The sequence below is a fragment of the Oryza glaberrima genome, chromosome 2 (assembly GCF_000147395.1).
Source record: "Oryza glaberrima chromosome 2, OglaRS2, whole genome shotgun sequence".
NCBI classification, from domain to species: domain Eukaryota; kingdom Viridiplantae; phylum Streptophyta; class Magnoliopsida; order Poales; family Poaceae; genus Oryza; species Oryza glaberrima.
This window is the reverse complement of record NC_068327.1, coordinates 33,963,935-33,988,974: the sequence shown is the minus strand read 5'-3', so window position 1 is coordinate 33,988,974 and position 25,040 is coordinate 33,963,935. Positions and strand designations below refer to the sequence as shown.

Sequence of the window (25,040 nt, the reverse complement as noted above, 5' to 3'; positions counted from 1 at the left end):
GTACATATATGACTGGATCAAAGAGCTAATTAAGCTAGCTATTACTGACTTTTTTATTTATAATTTAACCAACTGGCCGGTACCATCTTGCAGCAACGATCGATCGATCAATGATATTCTGCAGTAAGATGATATATATGCCATTGGTGAAGTGCACGTCTTGTATATATGCAGTACTAGCTAGCTATTTTGCTGTGTACTCTTAGTTTGCGTAAGTAGACCAAAAATTCAGCCTTAATTTCTGTCCTCGCAAAAAAGAAAAAAAATGTGTCTTTCTGCAACAGAAGAAAAGTAAACTGCGAAGAAAACTAGAAATTAATTAAAGAGATTTATCTTTTTGAATAAAAAGATCTATCTGGGGTCGGAGATAGAGAACGTGAGGAGTTGACATTATTGCCACATGGCTTTGAGTTCTTGCGGTTGCCCAAATAAAGCTTCTTCGTTCTGATGGCTAGCTTAATTGATCATCAGTTGGTATACTCTGAAGCTAATAGGGCTAGCTAGTACATGATTTGTATGGCTTAATCTGTTGCATAAAGAAACACCGTTAGTTAGCTGGTGTCATCTGATTACTAGCTATATATACAGTTCTTCAGCTATTAGCTCGTCGTGTGGGTTGATTTCGACCTGACTTAATCACGGGAGCTCCATGATTAATCTGGTGAGTTGTACTGACTAACCAGTAAGGTAGCTAGCTAATTAAGCAGGGTATGATCGAGTCAAGTGGATCGAGTAGCTAGCAGTGCACTTTTTTTTTAATTAATTATGAGATGTACTAGTAGTCCAATAGTGCTAGCTACTAGTGTAATTAGCTTATGGAGTATATGGTTTTTGTTAGTTGCCTTTGCAAGCTTCCAATGTGGGCCCCACCCCATTGGTAGGCAAGAGGAACATCAATCAAACATGTGCTGATATATTGGTACAGTAGAGCAATAAGAGTAGCAGTAGCAGTAGAGCAGCCGGCCATGCCATTTGCTACATCACCAATACACTGAAAGTGCACTATAGATTGGTGGCATCGTGTGTGTGTGTGTGTGTGTGTGTGTGTGTGTGTGTGTGTGTGTATATATATATATATATATATATATATATATATATATATATATATATATATATATATATATATATATATTCTTGTACTATACAGCTCCCAACTTCCAACTCCAACTGCCGTCCTTGCATATCTAGCTGCAATTGTCTATGGCTTTCACATTCTTTCAATTTCCTCCTCTAAAATCACATGCAAGATTTCTGGCATCATCCAAGAAATATGTATACATGTATCAATTAATTTGTACTTATATTTCCTTCTTTTATATACTCTGTTTTGATTCTCTCTCACACACAAATTTTCCAACAAGTCTTCTGAAACTCTTCAGAGAGAAGAAGCGAACCTAATTCACACTATTTTTAAATGCATATTTTTGGTACTTGATGCACCTTGAGAGAGAGAGAGAGAGAGAGAGAGATTACGTATGTCTTATGGAGATGTCCCTGTCTTGAAAGCAGGTAAGATTAGCAAAGTGCTTTAATTTATTGAGTATTGGTTCCACTTTCTCCTTTTCAGCTTGCCAAGATGAGGCTTATCAAGTTGCCACAGACATATTAGTACTCTGTTGGGTTCTCTTTCTCCTACGCATAGACACATCGATGCCTAAAGTCGAAAATGTGCATGTTCTTTTTCATAGCTATGTGATGCTTGTCATTAGCCTGTCAGGAATAAATTGTATTGTTGTGTGCTTGCTAGGCAAAGATAATCTTTTTTAACATTCTTTATAACATTAACAGTCACATCATTTGGAGTAGAGTTGCTCATATATTACACTGAATCACATCATTTGGGCAGAGCTAATTTTCTGACTTGGTTTATTTTCAGCCGTTAATTAACAGCAGGGCATTCAGACAAAAAACACATGAGCCCATCAAGCATAACTGAACAAATTGAGTGGTTGCAAATTACTAATAGTTCCTGCAAAAGAAAGCAAGGGCTCTCTCAATCAAAGCTGCTGTTTGCATTTACTTCGACTTTGGTCGATTAGGCAGGAGAGTGTTCATGTCCAGGTCAGTTATCGACCAAGAAAATATTAGGCAGCACATCTGCTTGTCAAAGCAGTTGATCCTTCAGTGACGACTAGACGATGGAGTGGGAAAAAAAACATAATCAGGACTGACAAAACAGTATAGGAGTTGCCATAGTTAAGATAACTAACGTGTCAGGCCAGGAACAGTGAGTGACAATAAGTAGCATTCTGGAATGAATGATTCTTCAGATCACGTGGAAACGGTTGTTTTGCAGGTGAAGAAAAAGCAGGCATCATCGCACAGGCTTGGCTCAACTGTGATCTCGTCACTTTCTTTATGTGCCTTTACACTTGTCAAACAGGACTGGTCCATGCGTTTCCTTCCAGTTTCAACATTCTCCAACCTCCAGGCTACAAGAAGGGGCTGCTGCCATGCCAACCTGGAGCGTTCATCTCTCCAATAAAGGCTGCAAAATGACCAAGTTGAGTTTCCGGGTTTTAGTTTTCGCTTCTTGAAGTTGATCCCCTGAATTCCTCAGCAAGAAATTCTGTAGGACATATGACTAGTCAAGAAAACTTTAAACAAGAATTTTCTACAGCATGTCATTCAGTGATCATTTCTTGCTTTACAAAGACAGTGTAAAATTTATTATTATGCCCAACAGTACAGCAGCATTTAGACTGACTAAAAGCCTAAACCATTACATGCTAAAACGGACTAACTCATGGGACTAAAATTCTGAGACAAAGGCGAATTGTCGTGGAACATCTATTAATGTACAACAGTGAAATTTTACCTGACACCTATTAATGTACATGTCCAGTTCCCTGCATCAATAACAAACATCGGGTTCACTGGATATACCAATCCCATCTCGTGTACTACAGTGAAAGTTTAGAACTGACATTGCGTACCTGCATCACCAGCTCACTCCAATGCATCCATTGTGCATCATTCATCTTGTCAAGAGAGCTCCTGTTTCTCAATGCAAAAGGAAGCTAGAGTGTATCAATAGCATAGCATCGTAAATCCAGCAGGAGAGGCGAGACCTCCATGTAAACATCATGAGCCATTACACTTGCCGGAATCCTGAAATTCAATGCTGGAACCTGAAAAATGAATGAAGTAGATAATATCCATATAAGTTGACTAAAGATGGGTAATGACCAAAGTACAATATCAGTGCATCATCTTACCAATTGCCCATCACTGAATGCAAAAATAGGATACACCAAAACGAATAAATCTTTAGAGCCCACGTTTCGCACTTCACAGTGGTGCTTCTTTCTCATTAGTATGCCCTACTGATACAATCTGCAAAGCTGTGCCTCCAACAAGCCAAGCTGTGAGTTCTGGTTGTTCCTCAAGGTATTTCAGGGGAGCTGTATTTCCATCTCTTGTCTCAACACCATAGACAAATGGAAGTCTCATGGTAAGAAAGCTCTCAGGTGGAAGGACAACTCGACAACCAAGACTGAACGATCCTTGTTGATCATGGTCAGAAGCATTTGAAGGCAAACATGAGGCCTGATGCCAGTGAGATAAAACGAAACTTAACTCGCATAATATTTAAGAAATGCATGTCGTAAAAAAAATTGCATCCCATGATCCCAGTTTACAAGTGAGAATTTCATTTGTTCGATACTAAAATATCAAGAAGAGATTCATTTGCTTGATACTAGAACATTGAGAAGATAAAACGACTACATGAGTAGGGATGATTGTACTTGCCTCAAACTGTACAACTGGGCAGCTTGCCAGCAGAACAGGGAAATCAGGTGTGACCTTCACCAAAAAGAGTAGCCGTATCAGTGAAAAGACAATATTAAAGAACAGATAAATACTACAAGGTTCAAAAGGAGAGCAGCTTACAATAAAAATCCGTTGAAGTTGTGACACAGCAGCAGCAACCTTTGCATCTTGATTTCCCTTCCTATCTGAGCTCTTGCAATGTGGGCAGTGCATATATATGGGCAGATTTCTGTTTAGAAGTGAAAATGCTTCTCCACCATCATCAAGTGTAACATACTGAAGAGAAAGCTCTCCCTTTCTTTCATTCTGTGGATCTGAAAGCCAGTGAGAAGGCTGCAAGGTCTCAGCGTCAACCCTGGGCTTAAGCAATTGCTGCTGGCTGTTTCTCCCTGATGAATCCATTGGCCTATTGAGCTTCCCTCCGCTGGTCACATCCATTGTTGCTGCTAATCTAGATGCATTTTGGGGCAACTTTTGTGAACCATGTTTGCTTTCTGCTTCATTATTTAGATTAGATCTTTCAAACTGCAAATAAGACGAATCAATCTCCTTGAGATGTTTCTCTGACAGTAAGAAACGATGACCATAGGAACACTCGTGCTCAAATCCGACATATACCATGAACTGCTGTATAGATTGATTAACTTCTTTAGTCTCTTTTCCGACAACCATTGGCACTATATTGCTCCCTATCTGTAGAAATGGCTTTCCGCCAGCACTTCCATTACTCTTATCTCTGCTCACTTTCTCAGATTCATTGTCAGCTATAGGTCCTTGACTAAGAGCTGGATGACCACGGCCATTAGTTTGGTCTGCTCCACTCACTTGCCGCTCATCTTTCCAGTTGCCAGGTTTTAATGGCCTCTTCTGTTGGAGAGCAGGAAACTCAGAATCCCTTGCTGTGTGGCCAGCAACAACTTCAGCAAAAGGCTTCTTCATAGTAAAGTTTGGAAGACCTTTACCAAAATTAATACTTGAATTGTTCATTGACTCGACTTCAGGTTGTTTTCTAGAATTTTCAAGTTTCATAGATTTAATTTCTGCTGTGACTTGGGTCACGGCCGATTTTACTTCTCCAGCAACAATAGGGGGAGCCTGAGGATCTGCATTAGATGCCGTGGAGAAAGGTTTATTGGTAGCATGAGTGCCATGTTTCCCTTGTCCTTTCCCAAGAGAAATCGTCCACCTTAAAAGATATTTTTCCTTGGAGCAAAAACCTGCTTGGAGCAATCCTTTTGTTGGTTTGTAATATCTTGCTCCTCCAAGCCGCACCAAACGCCAAGAGGATACTGGAAATGCACCAGCATTGGTCTCTCTTGGAAGCACAAGAGTAGGTAACAGATCTTCACAATTAGAGAAGCAGTTAAAGGTCACGTTCGCTGCCTCAAAATCAAAAGGGTCATCCCTAAGACGGCGTGACCGGCCACAGGCACATGCATGGAGGAAAACATATCCACTAGAATGCTGTAACGCTGCATCTGATGGAGAGGATTTACCGTGTCTCTGGTGCTTACATGGTCTGCCAGTAAGACTGACAGCATCGCATTGCTGCCTTCCAGATTCCCATATTGCTTGGCATTCATCTTTTAGCTTCTTGGAGAATACTTGGACAGCCGGTCCTTTAACCATTGAGTGGAAGGATCGTAAAGCTTTCTGTAGCTGTACTTCATGCATGCTGGTTGGGTAAAAGGCAGGCAAATCTTTCAAATACACCTCCTTAGCAGCTGGAAGTATCCTTTGGCACCATGATGAAGAAAATTTCACATTAAGCCCCTTATTGCCTTCCAAGCAAGATAAAGCAGTTTGAATTGCGTTGGATCCTGCTGAAGGAAGTTGATCGTTCTTTGGAAATGAACTTGTATGAGTAGGTGATGCCTTCATGTTTTGGGAACTACTTAACCCATCTTCCCCACTAAACAGTGCAGACAAAATAGATGAACTTATAGACAACCATGTATCGAAAGTAGGGAGATCAGGAGCACTCATTTGCTTCCCGGATGCTGCTGATGCTGCTGCAGCAGCTGCTGCTGCTGCCACCATTCCGACACCAGAAACAGGACCAGCAGTTGTATTGCTTGAGTGTCCCCCTCTTCCTCTCAGCCCATCTGATTGTCGAAATATAAAATCCTTGATGAACTGAACATCTTCATGGGTTGCTGGATGGCAATTGTTCTCCAGCGAAGAAACATCCAATGATGATTTGGATGTCAAAGAGTCTTCAAACAGTCCTGCAATGATATCCAATGGCTCACGTTTCTTACTAATTGACCGGTCCAACAGTGCAACGACCCTTGATGTATCAAGTGAGAACAGAGGTAGGTGGCTCACATTACTGACACCCCTCGAAACAATATGCCCTGGCTCTAGACCCACAAGTGTCCGACACTTCTTTAGCAAGAAACGTATCTGACCTTCTACAGAGGAATGCAGCTTCTTGCTGAAAGTACCATCAGATCTGATTGCTGGCCTAGCAAGCATAACCACTGAACTAGAACCTTTTGAAGTCATGTTAGGCTTTGGCAAGCCATCAGTGTTAGAAGCTTGATTTGATGAAGATGTGTCGTTCGTATCATCCGGACTTGTCGGAGCACCTGGAGCATCAGTGATATCATCCTCAAAGACAAACAGAACAACAGGGATGCATAGCCCTGGCAGCATACAAGGATGTGAGCCAGTTCCTGACATCAACGAGATTGCTGAGGGATGACGACCTCCACGGCGTGCAGGAGGAGAGATGGATGAGGCCCTGTGAGTAGGCTTTGTTGGAGTATTAGAGCGAGCAACTTTTGATGGCACTGCAGGAGCTACTAGTGACTTCACAAATGGTGCAATAGCATGCTTTGAGGATTGCAACAGACGGAATTTCTTCAAAATCTGTGTGTCGAACCGGAAGCCTTCTTGGAGAAATATTATTACATGGCAAACCTGGCAACGTATAGAAAATAAAAGCAAATCAAAATCAACATTACCAAACAACTGAATCCTAAATTTCCATTAGCTAAAGTTTGACGGTAACTTCTAGGATCAGAGCACCAATCAAATGTTACTGACAAATTTGAATCGCACGAGGATTTGCAAGCAAGGTAGGAAAACCACAACAAATAGGTTAATTTAATTGCTACAACTGGATAAACAAACTTAAAAGTGTCATCTTAAATTTTTCTCCCTGGCAAATCAAGTTAGGAAACAAGTGCATTTATCAGCTAACCACAGATTTTTTTTTTTAGTTTATTTTGCATTCCCACGGTCCAGGTAACAGCTGGATAAATGATGCCCCTATCTCCCACAACATCGCCACTTCAAAACTAACCGATCGTAGTTGTCAAAGTTATCCAGTTAGGCATGAGAAAGATTGAACCCAGCCACTAAATTACTGTACCAAGTTCTGTAGTTTGCATTGGCTGCTACACAGCGTGACAATTTAGAGGTAGATGACCTAATACAAATGTAGAGACCGCGCTATGATAGCTTCATATCATATCAGGGCAAAACAAAAGCTGAGACCTCCTTCACAGCTAGAATCACCATCTCATGATCTACATCGAAACGATTATAAACACTCACGGAGAACATGAAGAGCAGCTCCCGTAGATCGCCCGCCCCCTCCAGAGGTGTCGGCGGCGACGGAGCGAGGTGCAGGAACACCACCCTCTTCTCCCCGTCGCGGTGGTACCTGACTCCGCCCGCGAGGGTCCTGGCGGAGCCACCAGGGGAGAACACATGGGCGTCCAGGGTCCGGTCGGCGAGGCGGGCAGTGCCCCCGCCGCCGACGAAGCCGACGGCGACGACGCCGTCGTGGGAGGGCGGGGTGGCGGCGGGGGGCGGCGGGGAGGGGGATGAGGAGGCGGGTGGCGGGGGCGTGCGGGAGAGGAAGAGGACGGCCGGGGAGGGGCCCGCCTGAGGCGGCGGCTCCATCGCCGGCGGCGAGGTGGGGGTGGGTGGCGCCGCCGCAGTAGCAGCAACCTCTGTCTGTGTATTGCGAGACGCCAACTAATTGTTAAATGGGCTTCTACCTGGGATTTCACGAGGGCTTAGTGGGCTTTCTATCTATATGGGCCGGTAATGTTAAATGGGCTTTTTGTTAGAGTTGGGCCCGTTGTATGGGCTGCTGAGCTCCGTTTCGTCGGTTAGTTGGTTTTCTGATATCTCAAATGGGGGAAAGAAAAAAAAATGAAGATAAGAAATTGTGTCGGTTTCGGCTGTTCCACAATGTTGGGTTGTTCAATGAACCAAACAAAAAGAAAAAAAATCACTGTGAGTAATAAATGGGCATGCAGTGTAGTGTTGTCCGCGGTTAGATCAGTCATGCTCGCTCACCGACCATCGATCCTAGCTAATTAAGCTAGCAAATGATCATGAGCGAGACATATCACAAAGATCACAGTGTGCATATATTGCACAAGCTTTAATATATTTCTCTGTTCATCATCCTTAAGGGAAAAAAAGATTAATGATTTAGGTAATTAAGCACACATTGCATAATTAAGCCGGCCGAGCTACTTAGCTTATTTATATATAGGAGATATGCTACCACCCACAAACTTGCACGAGCTAGCATTATATTCGCCCTGAACAAATTAAGCTAGCAACTCCTCCGGTTTGTAAGATCGATCAATGGCTATCATTGGTCGGAGGCAGCAGCAGGGTGTCGCGGCGGCGGCGGCGACGTTGGTGGCGTTGATGGCGGTGGTGGTGGCGGCGGCGGCGGAAGCGCAGCCGTCGCCGGGGGTGTACCCGAGCAGGATGTTCCGAGCGCGGGAGTTCGGGCGCGACTTCCGGAGCCTGTGGGGGGCGGAGCACCAGCAGCAGGAGGCGGCGGCGCCGGAGACGGGGGTGACGGTGTGGCTGGACCGGCGGTCGGGGAGCGGGTTCAAGTCGCGGCGGGCTTACCGGAGCGGGTACTTCGGGGCGTGGGTGCGGCTGCAGCGCGGGTACACGGCGGGGGTGATCACCGCCTTCTACCTGTCCAACGGCGAGGCGCACCCGGGGTGGCACGACGAGGTGGACATGGAGTTCCTCGGCACCACCCCCGGGAAGCCCTACACGCTGCAGACCAACGTCTTCTCCCTCGGCTCCGGCGACCCGCCCCGGTCCCTCGGCCGCGAGATCAAGTTCCACCTCTGGTTCGACCCCACCGCCGACTTCCACCACTACGCCATCCTCTGGACATCCGACCACATCATGTCAGTTCCATCATTTCTTAATTTACAGCTTAATGATCAACCGTTACGTTAAATTCAATTATATTATCTACTCACTCCGTTTAAGGTTTCAAGATTTTTTAATTTTAGTCAATATCAAATTACTTTAAATTTAACCAAATTTATAGAAAAAATAGTAATATTTTCGATCAATATAAATTTATTATAAAAATATATTTAATTATTAAAAGTAATTTAGTAATGTAAATATTACTATATTTATTTATAAACTTGATCAAATTAGATACAGTTTGACTTTAACTAAAATTAAAACATCTTATATCCTCAAACAAAGAAAGTACTTAAAAACAGAGTAAGCAGTGTTCATCACTTTCTTGATTGCTTAATTGGGCTAAACGAAAATGTCCGATGATGGATCTTGATGTTTCCTTGTCGGTGGCTATAGCCTATAGTAGCAAGAAAGATTTATGTCGATATTATATTAGCGCAAATTAAGTAGGAGTAGGAGTATCAAGCATGGACAAGCCGTACGGCAAAACTGCAGGGTGCCGTACCAACGCTTTAAACACTTGTGGCAGCGGCGACACTGACACGTAGTACGATTGCAGCAGTACAGTACAGTACTTGATTTGGCATGTAGCTAGCGATCATCAATATCTTAGGCCGCCGACACCGACTCCCTGTCGTCGTTCGTCCCAGCATCTGCATAAATGTAGTGCTAGTATATGATTACATATGTTCAATTAATTTCATAAATACTCACATCTTCTCTAAATATTTAACATCATTAACTTTTTAAATATATTTAACTGTTTATCTTATTCAAAAAATTTATATAATTATTAATTCTTTTCCTATCATTTGATTCATTGTTAAATATACTACTACTACTCAAGTTTTTGAATAATATTCTTAAAAGTTTTTTTAATAAGACGAACGGTCAAACATGTTTAAAAAGTCAACGGTGTTAAATATTTTGTTACAGAGGAAGTATAATGTTAATACTAGTATGGATGCATGAATAATGTATTTGTGTTATGATGGATCGATCAGCTTCTTGGTGGACGACGTGCCGATCCGGCGGTACGGGCGGCGGAGCGCGGGGGGCGCGGCGGGGTTCCCGGCGAGGCCGATGTGGGTGTACGGCTCCATCTGGGACGCGTCGTCGTGGGCGACGGAGGACGGCAGGTACAGGGCGGACTACAGGTACCAGCCGTTCGTCGCGCGCTTCTCGGCCTTCCTCCTCCGGGGATGCTCGCCGCACGCGCCCCGCACCTGCGCCGCCCCCGTCGCCGGCGACCTCACCGCTGCCCAGCTCGCCGCCATGCGCTGGGCGCAGCGCTTCCACATGGTCTACAACTACTGCTACGACCCCAAGCGGGATCATTCCCTCACCCCGGAATGCCGCACCCACCTGCACCCATCGTCCTCATCCTCCAACTCCTCCTCGTCGTCGTACCACGGCTAGCTTACTACTGCTTAATTATCTAATACGCCGCCATGTATACTCCAGCTAATACGCTCCTCCGATCCTCAATTAAGCTATCTTTGTCGTCTAATTAATTATATTGTGCCCCTGTTTGTCAATTAATCGTTTGTTTATATATATACTACTGCTATGGATGAATGGGCATGCTGTTTAATTAATGTTATGTTTTCTCAACATGATTAATTACCGTTTCGAGAAACACCCATGAGTTTTCCGGCTAGCTCGATAGGATGGTGGGCTAGCCTTACCCCTTCTAATTGATACTAGCTCTAATATTTATGTTTTTATTAATTGCCATTTTCTTCTACACTACTTCCTCCGTTTCACAATATAAGACTTTTTAGTATTGTCTATATCCATTTAGATTCATTAACATCTATATATATGTGGATAATACTAGAAAGTCTTACATTGTGAAACAGAGGGAGTACCTCTAAATCGTGTCAAGACAGTGCATACTCTGCCTGATATGATAACCGGTCGCTGCTGCTGTTGCGTTGTTGGTTGGTGTCTCACCAATAAGTACGGACGTGCATATTCATGCATGCATGCATCAAAACATAAAGAAGAGATGAAGCATCGATTCGATGCGATCACCGACGAGGCGACGACACAGTAGCAGCGCCAACACGCGCTTTCCTGTCTGCCGCACGTCCATTAATGGGCCGCGCCTTCATAGCAATACAGTTCGGCACGATAACAAACAGGCCCATGGCATGGCTGTCGCAACACCCTTCCGGCCCATTTATAGTTGGGCCGTTGGTCGCTCAACTCAATCCCCTTCCGGCCCAAAGCATTGCCCCCGTCCCCTCGGAGAGATTTGCACTTGCTTCCTTCCTTCCTTCCTCCAAATCTCCAATTCCCCATTCGCGATTCAGAAGAAGAGTTCTCCTAGTTCCAGCTTCCAAGTCAAGGGCAAGGCGAGCAGCCAGCCATCCCGCGAAGGCGACTCGACCCGGCGACATGGTGCGTATTCCCCGTGTTCTAATCCACTGCGCGAGCTCAATTTTGCTTGCATCTTGATTTATTTTTCCAGCAACTTTTGCTCTGATCTGATTATTATTATGTCTGCTCCCCCCTCTTGTACTGATTACTGATGAAACATCGTGATTCGATTTGTGCTCCATGTACAGGTTTGCCTCGCGTGCTTGCTTCCCCTCTTCTTGATCCCCGTCGTCAACGCCCTCCCCTTGCTCTTCCACCTCATCCTCGTAACGCCCCAATCCCTTCCCCCCCCCCCCCCCCCCCCCTCTCTCTCTCTCTCTCTCTCTCTCTTCTCTCTCTCTCTCTCTCTCTCTCTCTCTCTCTCTCTTTTTGTTCAATCAGATCTTCTCACGAATGGTTATTTCATGGTTGTTTCTTTACTAGCGAGCGTATAATTCAACCATCTTAGGTTAGCCTGATCTGTTAGCTTGATTGACTAGCAACAAACAGGAAGGAACTATCTATAACTGCACATTTTGGTTTAACCACGGTTATCGAATACTGCAAGTAATTGGCAACTATAGTCCTCGCTTGCCAGTCTGTGCCTTATCCACTAGGATTCCTAAAGGAATCTTGATAATTGTTGTGTGCTTTCCCCAAAAAGGAGACGATTATTTGCCGTTCTTTGTAACCATGTTCCCATAGTTATGCTCATTGGACAGCTGAAATATCATACTTCCTCTGTTTCACAATGTAAGACTTTTTAGCATTGCCCACATTCATTTAGATGTTGATGAATCTAGACATATGTATGTGTTTAGATCCATTAACATCTATATGTATGTGAGCAATGCTAGAAAGTCTTACATTGTGAAACGGAGGGAGTATAATAGTTACACTCCTCGTAGAGCCGAAAGATATAGCATAAATAGTAACTGAAAGGCAAAAGGCTACATAAGGTTCCCCTTCTTGACTTGACAATAAATAATGCTGAAAGATGTTTTGCTATTCATATTACTCTGGATAACAAATAACTAAGGCCCTGTTTCTTTCAGCTTTGGATTATTATAATCTAGATTATTGAGTCAGATTACTATAAGCTAGATTGTTATAATCTGTAGTAAAATAAGCGGTTAGTTGTTTCTTTCCTAGATTATTAGAGCCTAGATTATTGGGTTTGCAAGTCTAAAGAGAGAGTGGGGTGGCATGGTGGGTAATTTTTCACCAAATAATCTGGAAAAAGCTCACCTAAATGAGCTTATCAGATTATAATAAGCTACTTCAATAAGTTGTCTGTTTCTTTCCGCTTACTCTCAATAATCTGGATTATAATAATCCCAAGCTGAAAGAAACAAAATAATGTTCTGTAGCTGCTGAGTGTTTTCTATTTGAGGGCAGCAAAGGCGTCAAATGTTGGAACAAATGAAGAATTTTGTCCATGTTTCAAACATGCCCTGAACTATGCCAATCTCTTTTCTTAATGAAAACTTGATGTACGCGGTCTAGTTTAGCGCTGCCTGAAGTAGCCTTATTGGTGTTTTAGCACGCAATGTGCATTTGTTTCTAGGTTCTCCTGTTATCTGTATTCTGAAAATTGATTCATGTTCTGAATGACATTCCAGAGCAAGATTTATCGGCTATTTGGATGGGAATACAGGAGGCCTGAAAGAGCCCCGCCTGCTTGCCCGTTTAAGCCTGCGGCAAAGAACAATGAAGTAAGCTTCCATGCTATTATTTGCTATACTTATTTCTGCCTTAAGTCGACCATTTCATTACGCAAGATATTAACACTTAGCATGCCCCCACTGATAATTTACAAACTCTATAGAGACAGCTAGCTTTTATGCATGGTACTGCATCATACTAGAGCCAGTAGGGAATTTTGCAGAAACTCAGTTTGCAACAGGCCATTCTGATGTGATTGGTTTACTCCTTTTGCTGTACAGGGTGCAAGTGAATCAAAACCTCTAGTTGAACCCCAAAGCGCTAGTACTACTACTACCACAGCAGAAGATAAGAAAGAGGATTAATGTTGTCGAGCAGCGGCGAACGTTTCAAACAACAGTGTTAATGTTTGTGACCGTAGCTATTAAGAAATAATTGTTATATGAATGAATATACTCCCCACATATGTTTGGGCAGTGATTGTTGATTCCCCCTTCCATCATGTACCAAAACGTTGGTGGTAGTGGGCACACTGCTAACTGCATGCTAGCAATAGTAAACTGCTACACCTTTCCATTACTCTGATGCTGTGAATGCTCAAAAGAACATGGTCTGATTGCACAATTGAAATACTGCTTATTTGACAGGGTCACGAGACCAAAAAGAAAAGGAAGGAAACGTGGTTGTTGATTTCAGCAGCAAATTGATGCAGCATGAATGAATGACTACTACTTGGTGTACTCGAGGACAGCGTAGAAAGGGTCGAGGTAGATGGCCCGGAAGGAGGCGAAGCCGGCGGCGAGGCCGAGGTGGCGGAACTCCTCCTCGGATCGCTCCCTGCCCTGAGTCCGGTAGGTGGCCATGACGAAGATGTCGTTCTCCAGCAGCGCCCTCGTCCTCGTGCTGCCGTCCGTCGTGTCCGGCACCACCGGCTCGCAGGCGATCACCTTCCCGCCGCCCGGCAGCGCCTTGTGGCAGTTGCTCAGGATCGCCGTGCACTCCTCGTTCGTCCATGTCGTCAGAACCCACTGCATACATATGCCGTATAAAAATGAACTAGCAGGGTTGTTTTAATTCTTGTACATACGTAATTCGATGCAAAAAAAACAAAATGGGAATTAATGAGCCGTTCACTGCATGTTTGAATTCTTGGACAGAATCTGATGCAGAAAGAAAAATGGGGGGGAGGGGGGGGGGGGGGGTGGTATACTATTACTTACCTTCATGAAGATGGCATCACCGGAGGGGATGGACTTGAACATGTCCCCGCCAACATGCCTCACTCCTGAATTTTAATGGTCACTAATTAGAGCATGTACAATAGCGAACTATAAACTAACTATAAACACATTTTGAGATAAAAAAAAGATAAGAGCGAATATAAGAGCAAGTTTAATAGTATAGCCCACTACTAGCTCCAATTCATCCTTAGCTAATCTCATAGCCAATTCATACAATAGTTGTTTACTATACTATTAATATATGATCCCATATGTCATACACACATTGTGTATTGAAGTCCGCACTGCAGCTGGCTACAAATTTGTAGCCCGCTGCTTTTCTCTCTTATGTTTTATCTCATTAAAATATGTTTGCAGCTGGTTAATAGTCTGCTATTGTACCTGCTCTAATAGCAGACTATAAGCTAGCTATGAACATATTTTAAGAAGATAAAAAAGAAGAGCAACGGACTACAGATTTGTAGCCAGCTGTAGCATGGACTCCAAGACATAATGTGTGTATGACATGTGGAACCAGGTATTAATAGTGTGGTAAGCAACTATTATATGAATTGGCTATAGATGATTTGGAGATAGTAGTTGGCTATACTATTAAACTTGCTCTAAGAGAGAAGAGTAGTGGGCTACAGATTTGTAGTCGGCTGCAGTACGGACTTCAAGATATATGTGTATATGACAGGTGGAACAAGATATTAATTATGTAATATATGTTTATAGATAACTATTGTATAAATTAGCTATTAAATTAACTATATATGATTTGGAGTTAGTAGTTGGCTATACTATTAAACTTACTATTAAACTTGCTCTTAGCATCAGGAACACAACAAAATGATCCTGAGCCCCATGCATATTTTAGCGAAAAACAAATAGTCCCCTACATTGATCGACGTGTACAACTCGTGCTTCACTTGCATGATGTACGGTAGTATTATCGTGTGGCGTATCGTGATCCGTTATGTCAAACATCACACGTGAAGTAGCTGCAAACCAACGTACTACTCCTGTATTATTATTAGGCGTACGTATCGTTTCCCAGGCGCTTCTTGTTTGTAGTTTGTAACCACTGTTTCATCTCTGACAACACAAATACTCTATGTCCGTTTCAAAATATTTGATACCGTTGACTTTTTAGCATATGTTTGACCGTTCGTCTTATTAAAATAATTTGTGAAATATGTAAAACCATATGTGTATATGTAAATATATTTAACAATGAATTAAATGATATGAAAAGAATAAATAATTATTTAAATTTTTTCAATAAGATGAATAATCAAACATTTTGAAATTTTGAAGCGGAGGGAGTACTTCACTATCGTTTGTTTCCTGAAACTCGTGGTAGGTAGTGATGAAGGAAACGATCGAGTCCTTGTGGATGAATCGACGTCACGTGAAGCAAGCCAACCAGCCATGGAGAGACAAACGTGAGCCACAGTGGATATGCTGGGATGACGTCACTCATACTCACCGGGAATGGGCGGCGCCGCCGCGACGACGTCGGGCAGGTCGAAGTTGACGCCGTCCCGGATGGTGCGGACCCGCCGCATGATCATCTCCAGGCACGCGCCGGAGCTGCCTCCCACGTCCACCAGCGTGCTCACCCCCTCGAACCCGCCGTCGCCGTAGCCCTCCAGCAGCGCCTCCATGAACGGCTCCGACACCCCCGTCATCGCCCGGAGCATCACCTCGTTCGCCTCCCTGCAATTGCAAGTCCGAATCCGATGGAGATTAGATTGGAGAGGAAGCAGCTAGCAGATTATAATTAATTGGTTGATCTAATTCTAATCTACCTGTCCTTGCCGTAGTAGGCGTAGGCGGGGACGCCGGCGTTGGCGCGGGCGAAGGGCTCGGGGCCGGAGGGGTCGAGGACGGCCTCGTGGAGGAGGGGCCAGGCGCGGACGAGCGCGTCCTGGTGGTGCTGCAGAACGTAGTCGGCGTAGGACGCGCCGGAGCCGGAGGGGCTACCGCCGCCGCCGGGGACGAGGGTGCGGCCGACGGCGGTGAGCGAGAAGCGGCGCGGGGAGGGGGAGGATGATCCGGTGTGCTCGGAGAAGACGCCGCGGGAGGCGAGGAGGCGGAGGAGGCGCTCGAGGACGGAGGGGTCCGGGTGGCCCGCGGGGAGGAGGTCGGCGGCGGCGAGCGGGGCGTTGGCGCCTCCCGCCCAGAGCTTGGCGGGGACGCCGAGGCGGATGACGGCGGTGAGCGCCATGGGGACGGAGATCATGTTGGCGAGCTCCATCATCGCCAGCCTGGCCTCCGCCGGGGACAGCTCGCCGTCTCCTCCGCCGCCCATTTTCCAAACTCTTACTCACTCTGATGTGATGAATCTCAAGTCAACACTACTCAACTCAACTGACGAGACGAGACAACTGCTGCGGTTGAGTTGTTTCCTTCTTCTATCTATCTATATACTGTATATGTACTCGCTGACATGTGGGCCCAGATTCTATCGTTGGCCAAGATCGAATGCCACATGGGCTCTAGCGATAATTGATCAACAATTCAAATCTTTGTTTAAATTTCTTTTCAATGTGATGGGTTCTTTTTGGGTCCTGATGGTTAGATAAGCTCGATTACCGTGTATAACCAGCAGCAAGGAGGACCGGCAAATCTCCTCTCTCCTCTGGTTGGTTCCAGCTTGCTTAAAAAATAGTAGCGCGAGATCGGATGGTGCATGCTACCGGGGACTAATGCGTAATTAGCTGAAAGCGCGAGGAATGCTTTGCAAAACGTCGCTGACGCCACGGGGTTTAGAGAGGTTAATACGACGTTACATTCTTTTACTACTCCCTCACTCCCTAAATATTTATCATCGTTGACTTTTTTTAATATATTTAACCGTTTATTTTATTTACAATCTGGACTAGGGATAAGTTTATGTTTTCACTTAACACCGTATAACACCATATATGTTGACAAGCTTTTTCACTTTGGACCGGAGTGAAGGGTTTGAGCTGCCACCGTGGCTCTGTCCATGGCATGCAATGCAAGCAGGAGGTGGTGGACTCCACCTCTCCACCTCCGTTCTGCATTGCCATCTTCCCTGGGATCGACCTAGTAAATCGACAGCTCTAATTAATTAAGAAGTCTACAGTAGGAATAATGTCAAGCAACTCTGTGGTCAACATCAGTCACTAGGGCGGCGGTAGACAGGTCATCGAAACCCTCACCGGCTTCATCAGGCAGTGTGACTTTGTCAGTTTCATCAATGGAGAACATCTCGCATGATGCTAGGATTGAAAAGAGGACGGAGTCACGGGTACTTTATTTATGGTTTCTTAGGGAGATTGTTAATTTTGGGTTAAACTTGATTGATTTTGTGCAAATTTAGCTACTGCTCCGTTGCGATTGCTGCGTTAGTTATTGGTATAAGTGAAGTAATTTATGTGCATTTGGAGAAGCAACATAGCAGTCTAAACCATTGACCTGGTGCAAAATGCAAAAGCTTGCAAATATATATGGTGCAAATATATATGGTGTTAAGTGAAAATATAGTTATATCTCTTGTCCATGTTGCAATTATTTTCCTATCATTTGATTTATTGTTAAATATACTTTTATGTATACATATAGTTTTATATATTTTATAAAAGTGTTTAAATAAGACGAACGATCAAACATGCGCTAAAAAGTCAACGGCGTCAAATATTTAAGGAAGAAGGGAGTACATTTTAGTTACTTTTAGCTAAAAAATAATTTTTTGACTAGTTATTTATTAGGGAAAAGCGTGATACCACAAATATAGTCAATATAGCTGCTCCCATTGGTTTTGACATGCACGCACATTACATGTGTGCAGGCACCGCGCAATGCCAATGCACCACGCGTGTCAAACCAAGCAACACCCCAGCCGACAATCTGCATCACCTATCCTTTTTAGATAATAATAATAACCCGAATAACCTAATCTATTCTATACTGGCTACACACACCACTATCGTCAGCATCAGAACACGGCTGACCCGCAACCGCAAGGCATGGGCTTCTTGGAAGAAGAAAGATCATGATAATAATGCAATAGTTCAGTCAAAAGAGGTGGGATTAGATTAATAATCTATATGAGTAACTGCCAGTGTCTCTTCTGTTCAGTTCAGTTCAGGACATAAATACAGGGAAAGAACTTACAATGGGCAGCCGCTCTCTTTTTACTCCAGTCCTACCCATCGCAAACTCTTTCCAACAATCAATTAACACGCCCTTTGCTGCTCGCGCTGCGGCCAACAGCAAGGCAACAAATATGTAAACCTGTAGTAGATCGATAGATACACAAGAAGAAGACGAGAGAGGACAGACAAAAATGGAAGAAGAAAAAGAATGAAGAAGAAGCAGCAGCAGAGCTCTTGTTTCCCCTTTTTCCTGAACAAAGCTTCGTGCAGCAAAACTTCGCTTTTTCCATCAGTTTTATTCCCTTCCCTACTGTATTTCCACAGCTTTACATTACTGAATATGCCCGAACCACCTCCGCGATCGGCGCTCGGCATAGTGGGCATTTGCCACCACTGCGAATTAGCTCGTTTGCACATTTTGAGCAAGTACACATGTGCCCGCATCTGCCACCATCACCAAATGGGTTTTACAAGTACATCAGACAAAAAAGGTTAGAGATTAGTAACATCAAAGTATCAGACATGTTTAGCTGTGAAGCTGACCTGTATAATAGAGAATCAATTTGCGCATCGCAGCATACGCAGCAGGTTCCCTTCCTCACTTGATCCCATTTTGATCCATCGTCAGATAGATCCGTCGGATACCCTGAAAAATAAAAGGGACAGGTTGTTTCAGTGATTTCTGTACATACAGAGTTTCAGCGAAATTACTGTATGACAAAAATAAGAAACACGCAACAAACTGACAACACGCACAATGTCTATTAATAGCATAACTACCGGAAATAAAACTTAAACTACGTAAAGTGCATAACAACATAATAAGGAAATTCAGGTATTGTCCCTATCAGTTGTAGTTAGGTGTGCCGTGTCCTCTGTGTTAGCAAAGACAGTTATATGATGCACGGATATCTCAGTATGCAACAAGGAGCAATGGAGTACAACCTTCAGGTCCTGCAAAGCGATTCAAGGCCGCCGACACTTCTTGTCTCACTGAGCGTTGGAGTTCAAGTTGCATGTCCATGCACGCCTCCAGCATCCTCTGTATGCTGCTCATCCCTTGTTGAAGTCTACCCATGTCAGCTTTCAAATCATTAATAGCATCCCATTCCTGCAAGGATGCAAAGCTGAATAAATCCTCCAAGATGAAACTCTAAATGAGCATACAGGGCACAACTTAATTCAAGCAAAAGGAACTAATTAAAAGTCACTTATAAATTTCACGGTTCTGACATCTCATGGGTCATGGACCCATGGCAGCTGGCACATTTAGGAAAAAGGAGTATGAAGGAAAAACAAATTCTAAAGACGCTACAGGTCATGAATCATTGCATGATATTAACAATGTGTGTACAGAAAACAGATTTGCAAAGCATGGTATTGAAATAGCACAGATAAAGAAACAACTATTATGCAATAGCTCCAAAAATTTAATGAAGAGATAACGCACGGGATCTCTGTGATGTACCCTGTGTCTAGTGCTCCAGTTGTTATGACGCAATTCTCTGTGCCATAGTGGCTGTCGGGGTGGCAAAGGTGGGGGAGGGATAACAAGCGCAGGTCTGTTAACAGGAGCTTGGAATTGCCGAGTTTCAGCATTCCTCTCTTGTTCCTGATTTTCGTTTGGTGAATTCACAGCTGGAATAGCTGCATCGAGATTCCAATTGAGGGGTCCACGACCACGTCTTTGAACATATGACCTTATTAATCGCTCCAAACTTTCACCAAAACCATTACTAAGAAGATTGGATACACTTCGCCTGAAAGTACAAACGTGGTCATTGCTCAGAATAAGAACAGATTTAATATCAATAAAAGAATATGTTTGGAAGAAATTCTAGTACTGAAGGTCAATATACCTGCTAAGCAATTCTCTCAGTTCCATGCTGTACACATTGTCATCATCTGGTGGGATGAATCTATTTTCAGTTCTAGGAATGGGGCCCATGTCAAGTGGAGAATCTTGGAAATCATCTTGCCAGTTCTCAGTACCATGAGACTCGTCATCATGCCATTCATCATGCTCATCTTGAAGATGATCATGCTCCCTGGCATCATCCTCCATAGTTTCACTGTGTAGTTCCTCTGCATTATCTTCCCAATTTCTTTCAGCATCCTCTGCAGTTTCATTGGGCCACCTATCAAGTGAGTCGTCCAGAGATGGCTGCCAAAATCTTGCATCCCGTCCTGCCTCATCTTGCAGCCTATTGTCAACTTGAGTTTCATGCATCTCAACCATGTTATCCAAAGCTACACTTGGTGACTCTATGGCAGCATTTTCTGCATCTGCCTCCTGTAAACCCACATCCTCAAGCATAATTTGGGTCGTATTCTCAGTACCAGTGAGGGCCCTGACCTCAGCCCCTTGTTGAGGTTCGTCACTACCTAGTACTCCAACACTTTCAGCCACAGAAGAATCAAACCGGCTAACATCTTCACTACTTACAGCACTCTCTGATCTGAAATAAGCATGTTGAGCCATTTGTCATTAGCTGGATGCAATATCATAAACCCTATAGATATTCCTTACGTGCAAAGAACTCAAAAAAGACAATGGCAAGAGGCATGCATTCTTTGGCAGTTTGCTGTCATCAGTTTATCTGATGCTGGATTAAGCCTAACCGGCAGTGCACAAGAACATACTTCCCATTTTTCATGTTGCATGGCATTGTGAATTTTTCACAGCATCAGGTGCAACTCTGACCATTGATGGACAGTGTTATGTTAGCCAAATAATACATAACTATACTTCAGTAGAAGCAATTCTGGTTCTAATATTTCAAAAAGTGAGTGGACTTGCACTTCACGTATTAGTAGAAAGAATTAAAGTTGCATGGTATGGCAACCAAGAATAAATATGTCCTTCATTGTGCTTAACTTATGTACCACATGCACCATGAGTGCATGACACAGTTTGAAGTTTGGCATTTGAAACTTTAGATTTTACTCTCGTTCCATCTACTATGGTATGACCATACTAATTACTGGTCATGAGAAGTTCTAAAAATCACCACAATACACACATCAAATGAAAGTGCTGATGTTGCTCCTTTTACAAACTACTCTAAATAATAAAAGATGTAATCATTCAATGCAGCAGTAAAAAATTCCATGGCTAGTATACCGTTAAAGATAATGGTTATATCATATTGAAATGTTGTCAGTAACATGAATAAAAGGAGCACTTAAGCAACAGGAGATCACTAAAACAGCACCACTGATGAAACCTACTAAGCAGTTGGGGTACCAGCTAATAGATGGTACCACCATCTACTAGGACGGCTCTTAGAAGAAGATATAGAGAGGCCGGATTCAATTCAGGGGCCCTAACTTCCATAGTGTGCTACTAGTCAACATCATCAATATATTTCACAGTACCATTTAGGACAAATTGGTTGGTGAACAGTCCCTAACGTGTAGAGCAAGACTGACAAGTTAAGGTAGGGACCAGTATAGTTAGTAGAACTGGAACCTGAAACCTTGCCTGTATACTTGCTGTGATGAAAATACTCATTTGATGGTCTAGTTTTAAAAGTAGTTTCAGTCCTTCAGATTACAGTGCTTCTGTAGGAATTAAGTATAAAAGAAGTTTTAGCTTGACGATAGTACAAAATCCTGCATAAATCATAAAAAAAAAACAATGTCCTGCTACACCATATCTTGCACAGAGCTTCTCCTCAATGTACTGAAATGGTCTGATCATCTACTTGAACAGGATTCATAATTCAGATGGAAGTTTCCTTCTAAACAACTTCTACCACAACTATGGTTTACAACTTACAAGTACCTGCTTCTAACTGTCTAGCATTGGACACCCATTCCATACTAAACGTAACGGTCACATATGTGACTGATACTCATCTGCCAGGCAGGATTGGCAGTAGAAACTAAAAGAACCAACAGATGCACCCAACTCTAAAGCCCTCAATCCAAGAATGCACAATCACCTTAACGCTTCTTCTGAAATAATAATCCTTCCAACAAAGGAAACCTATATATTCTAGGCATTCACAGGTAATTACCAATAGAAATTACTTGACAATTGACACAGCTAGGGATCAACATGTAGATAATATCAGAAAGTTTCCCTTTTTAAAATTTAGAAAAAAAAATCCCAAATTAGGTCAATTATGTTATTAATCACAATGGAAGTGGAAGGTGGAATTTTATGCTCATATGCCCCAAACAGACAATTGTACATCACCACAGCTCAATAGAAGGAAGAGCAATGGATTAAACGAGTAATGTGGCAGTGGGCTCATAATGTACCACACAAAAACACCATACAATACTAAGGGGACCACAAAAACAAATGAGGCTGTGCAAGTGGGGTCGTAAGCTACATAAGAGAGTAGCAAGTAGCAAGCGAGTCTACCAATTATCCAAGAACCAGACGATTTGTCAGAATAGTATAAATAATGCAGCGCTTTCTACGCCAACATTCTTTGATAGATGTTAGTGGAAAAGATACAACCAGAAAAATCCATTTGCACTGAGAGGATACAACGAAAATCCCGGAAATGCTCGCATTCATGTAAGAGATATACCAATCAATATATAGCTACAATTACAAGAGAAAGTTGGAACTGGAATGCCTGCTAACCTCAAAGTGGACACACGATGGCTCTGCCTCAACTGCCCGAGCTCCCTCGCCGCCACGGATGGTGGTCGTTCCTCCTCCTCAACTGGAAGAACCACGTTCCTCAAGAACCTCCCCCTAAGCAATCCCTGTAAAGCAACACATATCTCAGAGCACCGTCGTCGGCATTACAGATGACCGATTCCTGCAATGCAATGCAAAGACCAACCTGGATGCGGTTGCGGCTGCGGTGAGGGAACTCGGACACAATGTGATACCCTGATATCCCCTGGAGCTCGCGTTGGCGCTCTCGGGCCATCCGAGTGATGACATCGAGACGCGCTTGTCGGCCACGGAGGCGAGGAGGCTCCCCTCGCCTCTCCCTCTCGCCAGCGGCTGTGTCGTCCCTGCGCGAGGCGACGCGGGAGTCGCGAGGCTGGCTGGCCATCTGCACCCACTCCCTGACGAGCCTGACCCTCTGCCTCTCCGTCTCGCCGAGCCACTCCCCGGTGGTGGCGGCAGCGGCGGCGGCGGTGGGGACGTCGGTGTTGGCGGTGAGGCGGCGGGCGATCTGGCGCACGCGCTCGCGGTCGGCGGTGTCGGGGGAGGGCTCGCGGTCGAAGGGCTGGTCGGCGTCGGAGCGGCGGTGCTCGAGCTCGCGCCACATCTGGAGGAGGGAAGGGGGCGCGGTCGGGGAGGGTGCCTGGGGGCGCGGCGGCGGCGCGGTGGGCGAGGAGAGGAGGAAGGAGGAGGGGTCGAGGGTGGAGACGGGGTGGAGGCGTGCGAGCGCGAGGAGCTCGGCCTCCCGGTTGCGTCGCTCGACCTCGCGCTCCATGGAGGAGAGCACCTCCTCGGCCTGGCGCGCGACCCACCGGCTGAGGAGGCGCGACTCCCGCCTCCGCCTCCGCGCGGCCGACGACTCGGGCTCCTCGTCGGGCTGGTGCCCCGCGGCGACCCCTCCCCCCGCCGCGGAGCACGACGACGAGGACGACGTCGGGGAGAAGCATCCCCCGAGGTGGTCGCAGACGAGGTCCTCGAGGTCCCGGCGGAAATCGGCGGCGGCGCCCATGCGGTGGTGGTACTCGTCCATGGGATTGGGATTAGGATTAGGATTAATGCGGGGGGATTGGATTGGGATTGGGGATTAGGGCAGGATTGCGATTGCGAATGCGAGGAAGAAGCATTTGGGGAAGAAGAGAAGAGAAGAGAGAGGAAGGGGAAGGGGATTAATTGTTGGATAGAAAGATTGGATGGTGCGAGAGGAATGGGAGACGCAAGTCACGGAGAAAAAGAACCAAAGCAGCAATTACAATAGGAGGCCGGAGGAAGACGAAGAGGAGCAACAAGGAAGATGAAGAAGAAGAAGCGGCGATTTATGGATTTCCCCCCTCTTTTTTTCTCCCTTTTTCTTCCTAGCTTGTTTTAGTTGAGGGAGAGAGAAAGACGAACGGATAGCCAAGGGCAGGTGGTGGCGTCGCTCTCTCTTTTTTTTCTTCTTCTTTTCTGTTACGGCCACACAACGCAGCGGCCAATTCAATTGTACTACGTAGTATAATTTTCATTAACAAATTATACTACGATTTAAAAGAAACTCTATGAAACTACTACTTCTAGTTTGTAATTTGTTCACAGCATTTCAAAAATCGTATGGTAGTTTCTTATGATGGCGTGTATTCCCAAGAAATACAAGCCCCGGGGCCCACTTCCAGTGGCTCCAGATAATTCGGCCAAACGTGGCGCTGTGCTTTCGTTTTGCTTTCCGCGGCAGATATGGCCAACGGCGGGGCTCACAACGACACGTGGATTTGTCTTTTCCTCTCCTCATATCATACTCCCGTGCCAATTTACAACACTACATATTTCCTTCCAAACATATTATTTTTATTATTACAATATTTTATATAAGGAGGACCATATTTCTTTTTGTTTTTTTGTCTCCCCAGAAAATTCTAGAGTTCTTTCCACTTCTACTTACTTTGTTTCTCCCTTAGGAAACAGCATGATGTAATGGTACTTAAAAAAAAGAGAGAGCAGGAGCGGATCCAACATGGGTGTAAGGGGTACTTGAGTTTCTCCTCACCTACCGAACCCATGGAT

At 44.4% G+C, this 25,040-nt stretch overlaps 5 protein-coding genes across 8 annotated transcripts; 2 read left to right on the top strand and 3 right to left on the bottom strand.

Annotated features, from left to right (window-relative positions):
- Positions 1-1,993: 1,993 nt before the first annotated feature.
- LOC127763085 (uncharacterized) lies at positions 1,994-7,754 on the bottom strand. 3 transcript variants are annotated; one of them, XM_052287674.1, is made up of 7 exons: positions 7,339-7,754; positions 3,895-6,699; positions 3,754-3,807; positions 3,219-3,549; positions 2,937-3,131; positions 2,819-2,849; positions 1,994-2,569 (listed from the first exon to the last, which is right to left on the bottom strand). In XM_052287674.1, exons 1-4 carry the CDS (start codon positions 7,687-7,689, stop codon positions 3,292-3,294), a joined length of 3,468 nt encoding a protein of 1,155 aa, XP_052143634.1. In that variant the 5' UTR covers positions 7,690-7,754; the 3' UTR covers positions 1,994-2,569; positions 2,819-2,849; positions 2,937-3,131; positions 3,219-3,291. The 3 variants fall into 3 exon arrangements, with proteins under 3 accessions (XP_052143634.1, XP_052143632.1, XP_052143635.1); XM_052287672.1 differs by having other exon boundaries at positions 1,994-2,488; XM_052287675.1 differs by lacking the exon at positions 2,819-2,849 and having other exon boundaries at positions 1,994-2,488.
- A 498-nt stretch (positions 7,755-8,252) lies between these two features.
- LOC127761645 (xyloglucan endotransglucosylase/hydrolase protein 31-like) lies at positions 8,253-10,577 on the top strand. Its single transcript, XM_052285970.1, has 2 exons — positions 8,253-8,957; positions 9,990-10,577. The coding sequence occupies exons 1-2, from the start codon at positions 8,389-8,391 to the stop codon at positions 10,402-10,404; spliced, it is 984 nt and encodes a 327-aa protein (XP_052141930.1). The 5' UTR covers positions 8,253-8,388; the 3' UTR covers positions 10,405-10,577.
- Positions 10,578-11,085: 508 nt separating this feature from the next.
- Positions 11,086-13,593, top strand: LOC127761834 (uncharacterized). The gene is made up of 4 exons (XM_052286166.1): positions 11,086-11,391; positions 11,559-11,636; positions 12,972-13,064; positions 13,296-13,593. The coding sequence occupies exons 1-4, from the start codon at positions 11,086-11,088 to the stop codon at positions 13,377-13,379; spliced, it is 561 nt and encodes a 186-aa protein (XP_052142126.1). The 3' UTR covers positions 13,380-13,593.
- LOC127761833 (nicotinate N-methyltransferase 1) lies at positions 13,562-16,632 on the bottom strand. Its single transcript, XM_052286165.1, has 4 exons — positions 16,049-16,632; positions 15,727-15,956; positions 14,235-14,299; positions 13,562-14,042 (listed from the first exon to the last, which is right to left on the bottom strand). Exons 1-4 carry the CDS (start codon positions 16,549-16,551, stop codon positions 13,743-13,745), a joined length of 1,098 nt encoding a protein of 365 aa, XP_052142125.1. The 5' UTR covers positions 16,552-16,632; the 3' UTR covers positions 13,562-13,742.
- A 1,647-nt stretch (positions 16,633-18,279) lies between these two features.
- LOC127761832 (uncharacterized) lies at positions 18,280-24,350 on the bottom strand. Of its 2 annotated transcripts, none has more exons than XM_052286162.1 (7): positions 23,173-24,350; positions 22,968-23,092; positions 20,224-20,823; positions 19,815-20,124; positions 19,310-19,475; positions 18,908-19,010; positions 18,280-18,808 (listed from the first exon to the last, which is right to left on the bottom strand). In XM_052286162.1, exons 1-7 carry the CDS (start codon positions 24,031-24,033, stop codon positions 18,691-18,693), a joined length of 2,283 nt encoding a protein of 760 aa, XP_052142122.1. In that variant the 5' UTR covers positions 24,034-24,350; the 3' UTR covers positions 18,280-18,690. The 2 variants fall into 2 exon arrangements, with proteins under 2 accessions (XP_052142122.1, XP_052142123.1); XM_052286163.1 differs by having other exon boundaries at positions 19,833-20,124; positions 23,173-24,349.
- Positions 24,351-25,040: the final 690 nt, after the last annotated feature.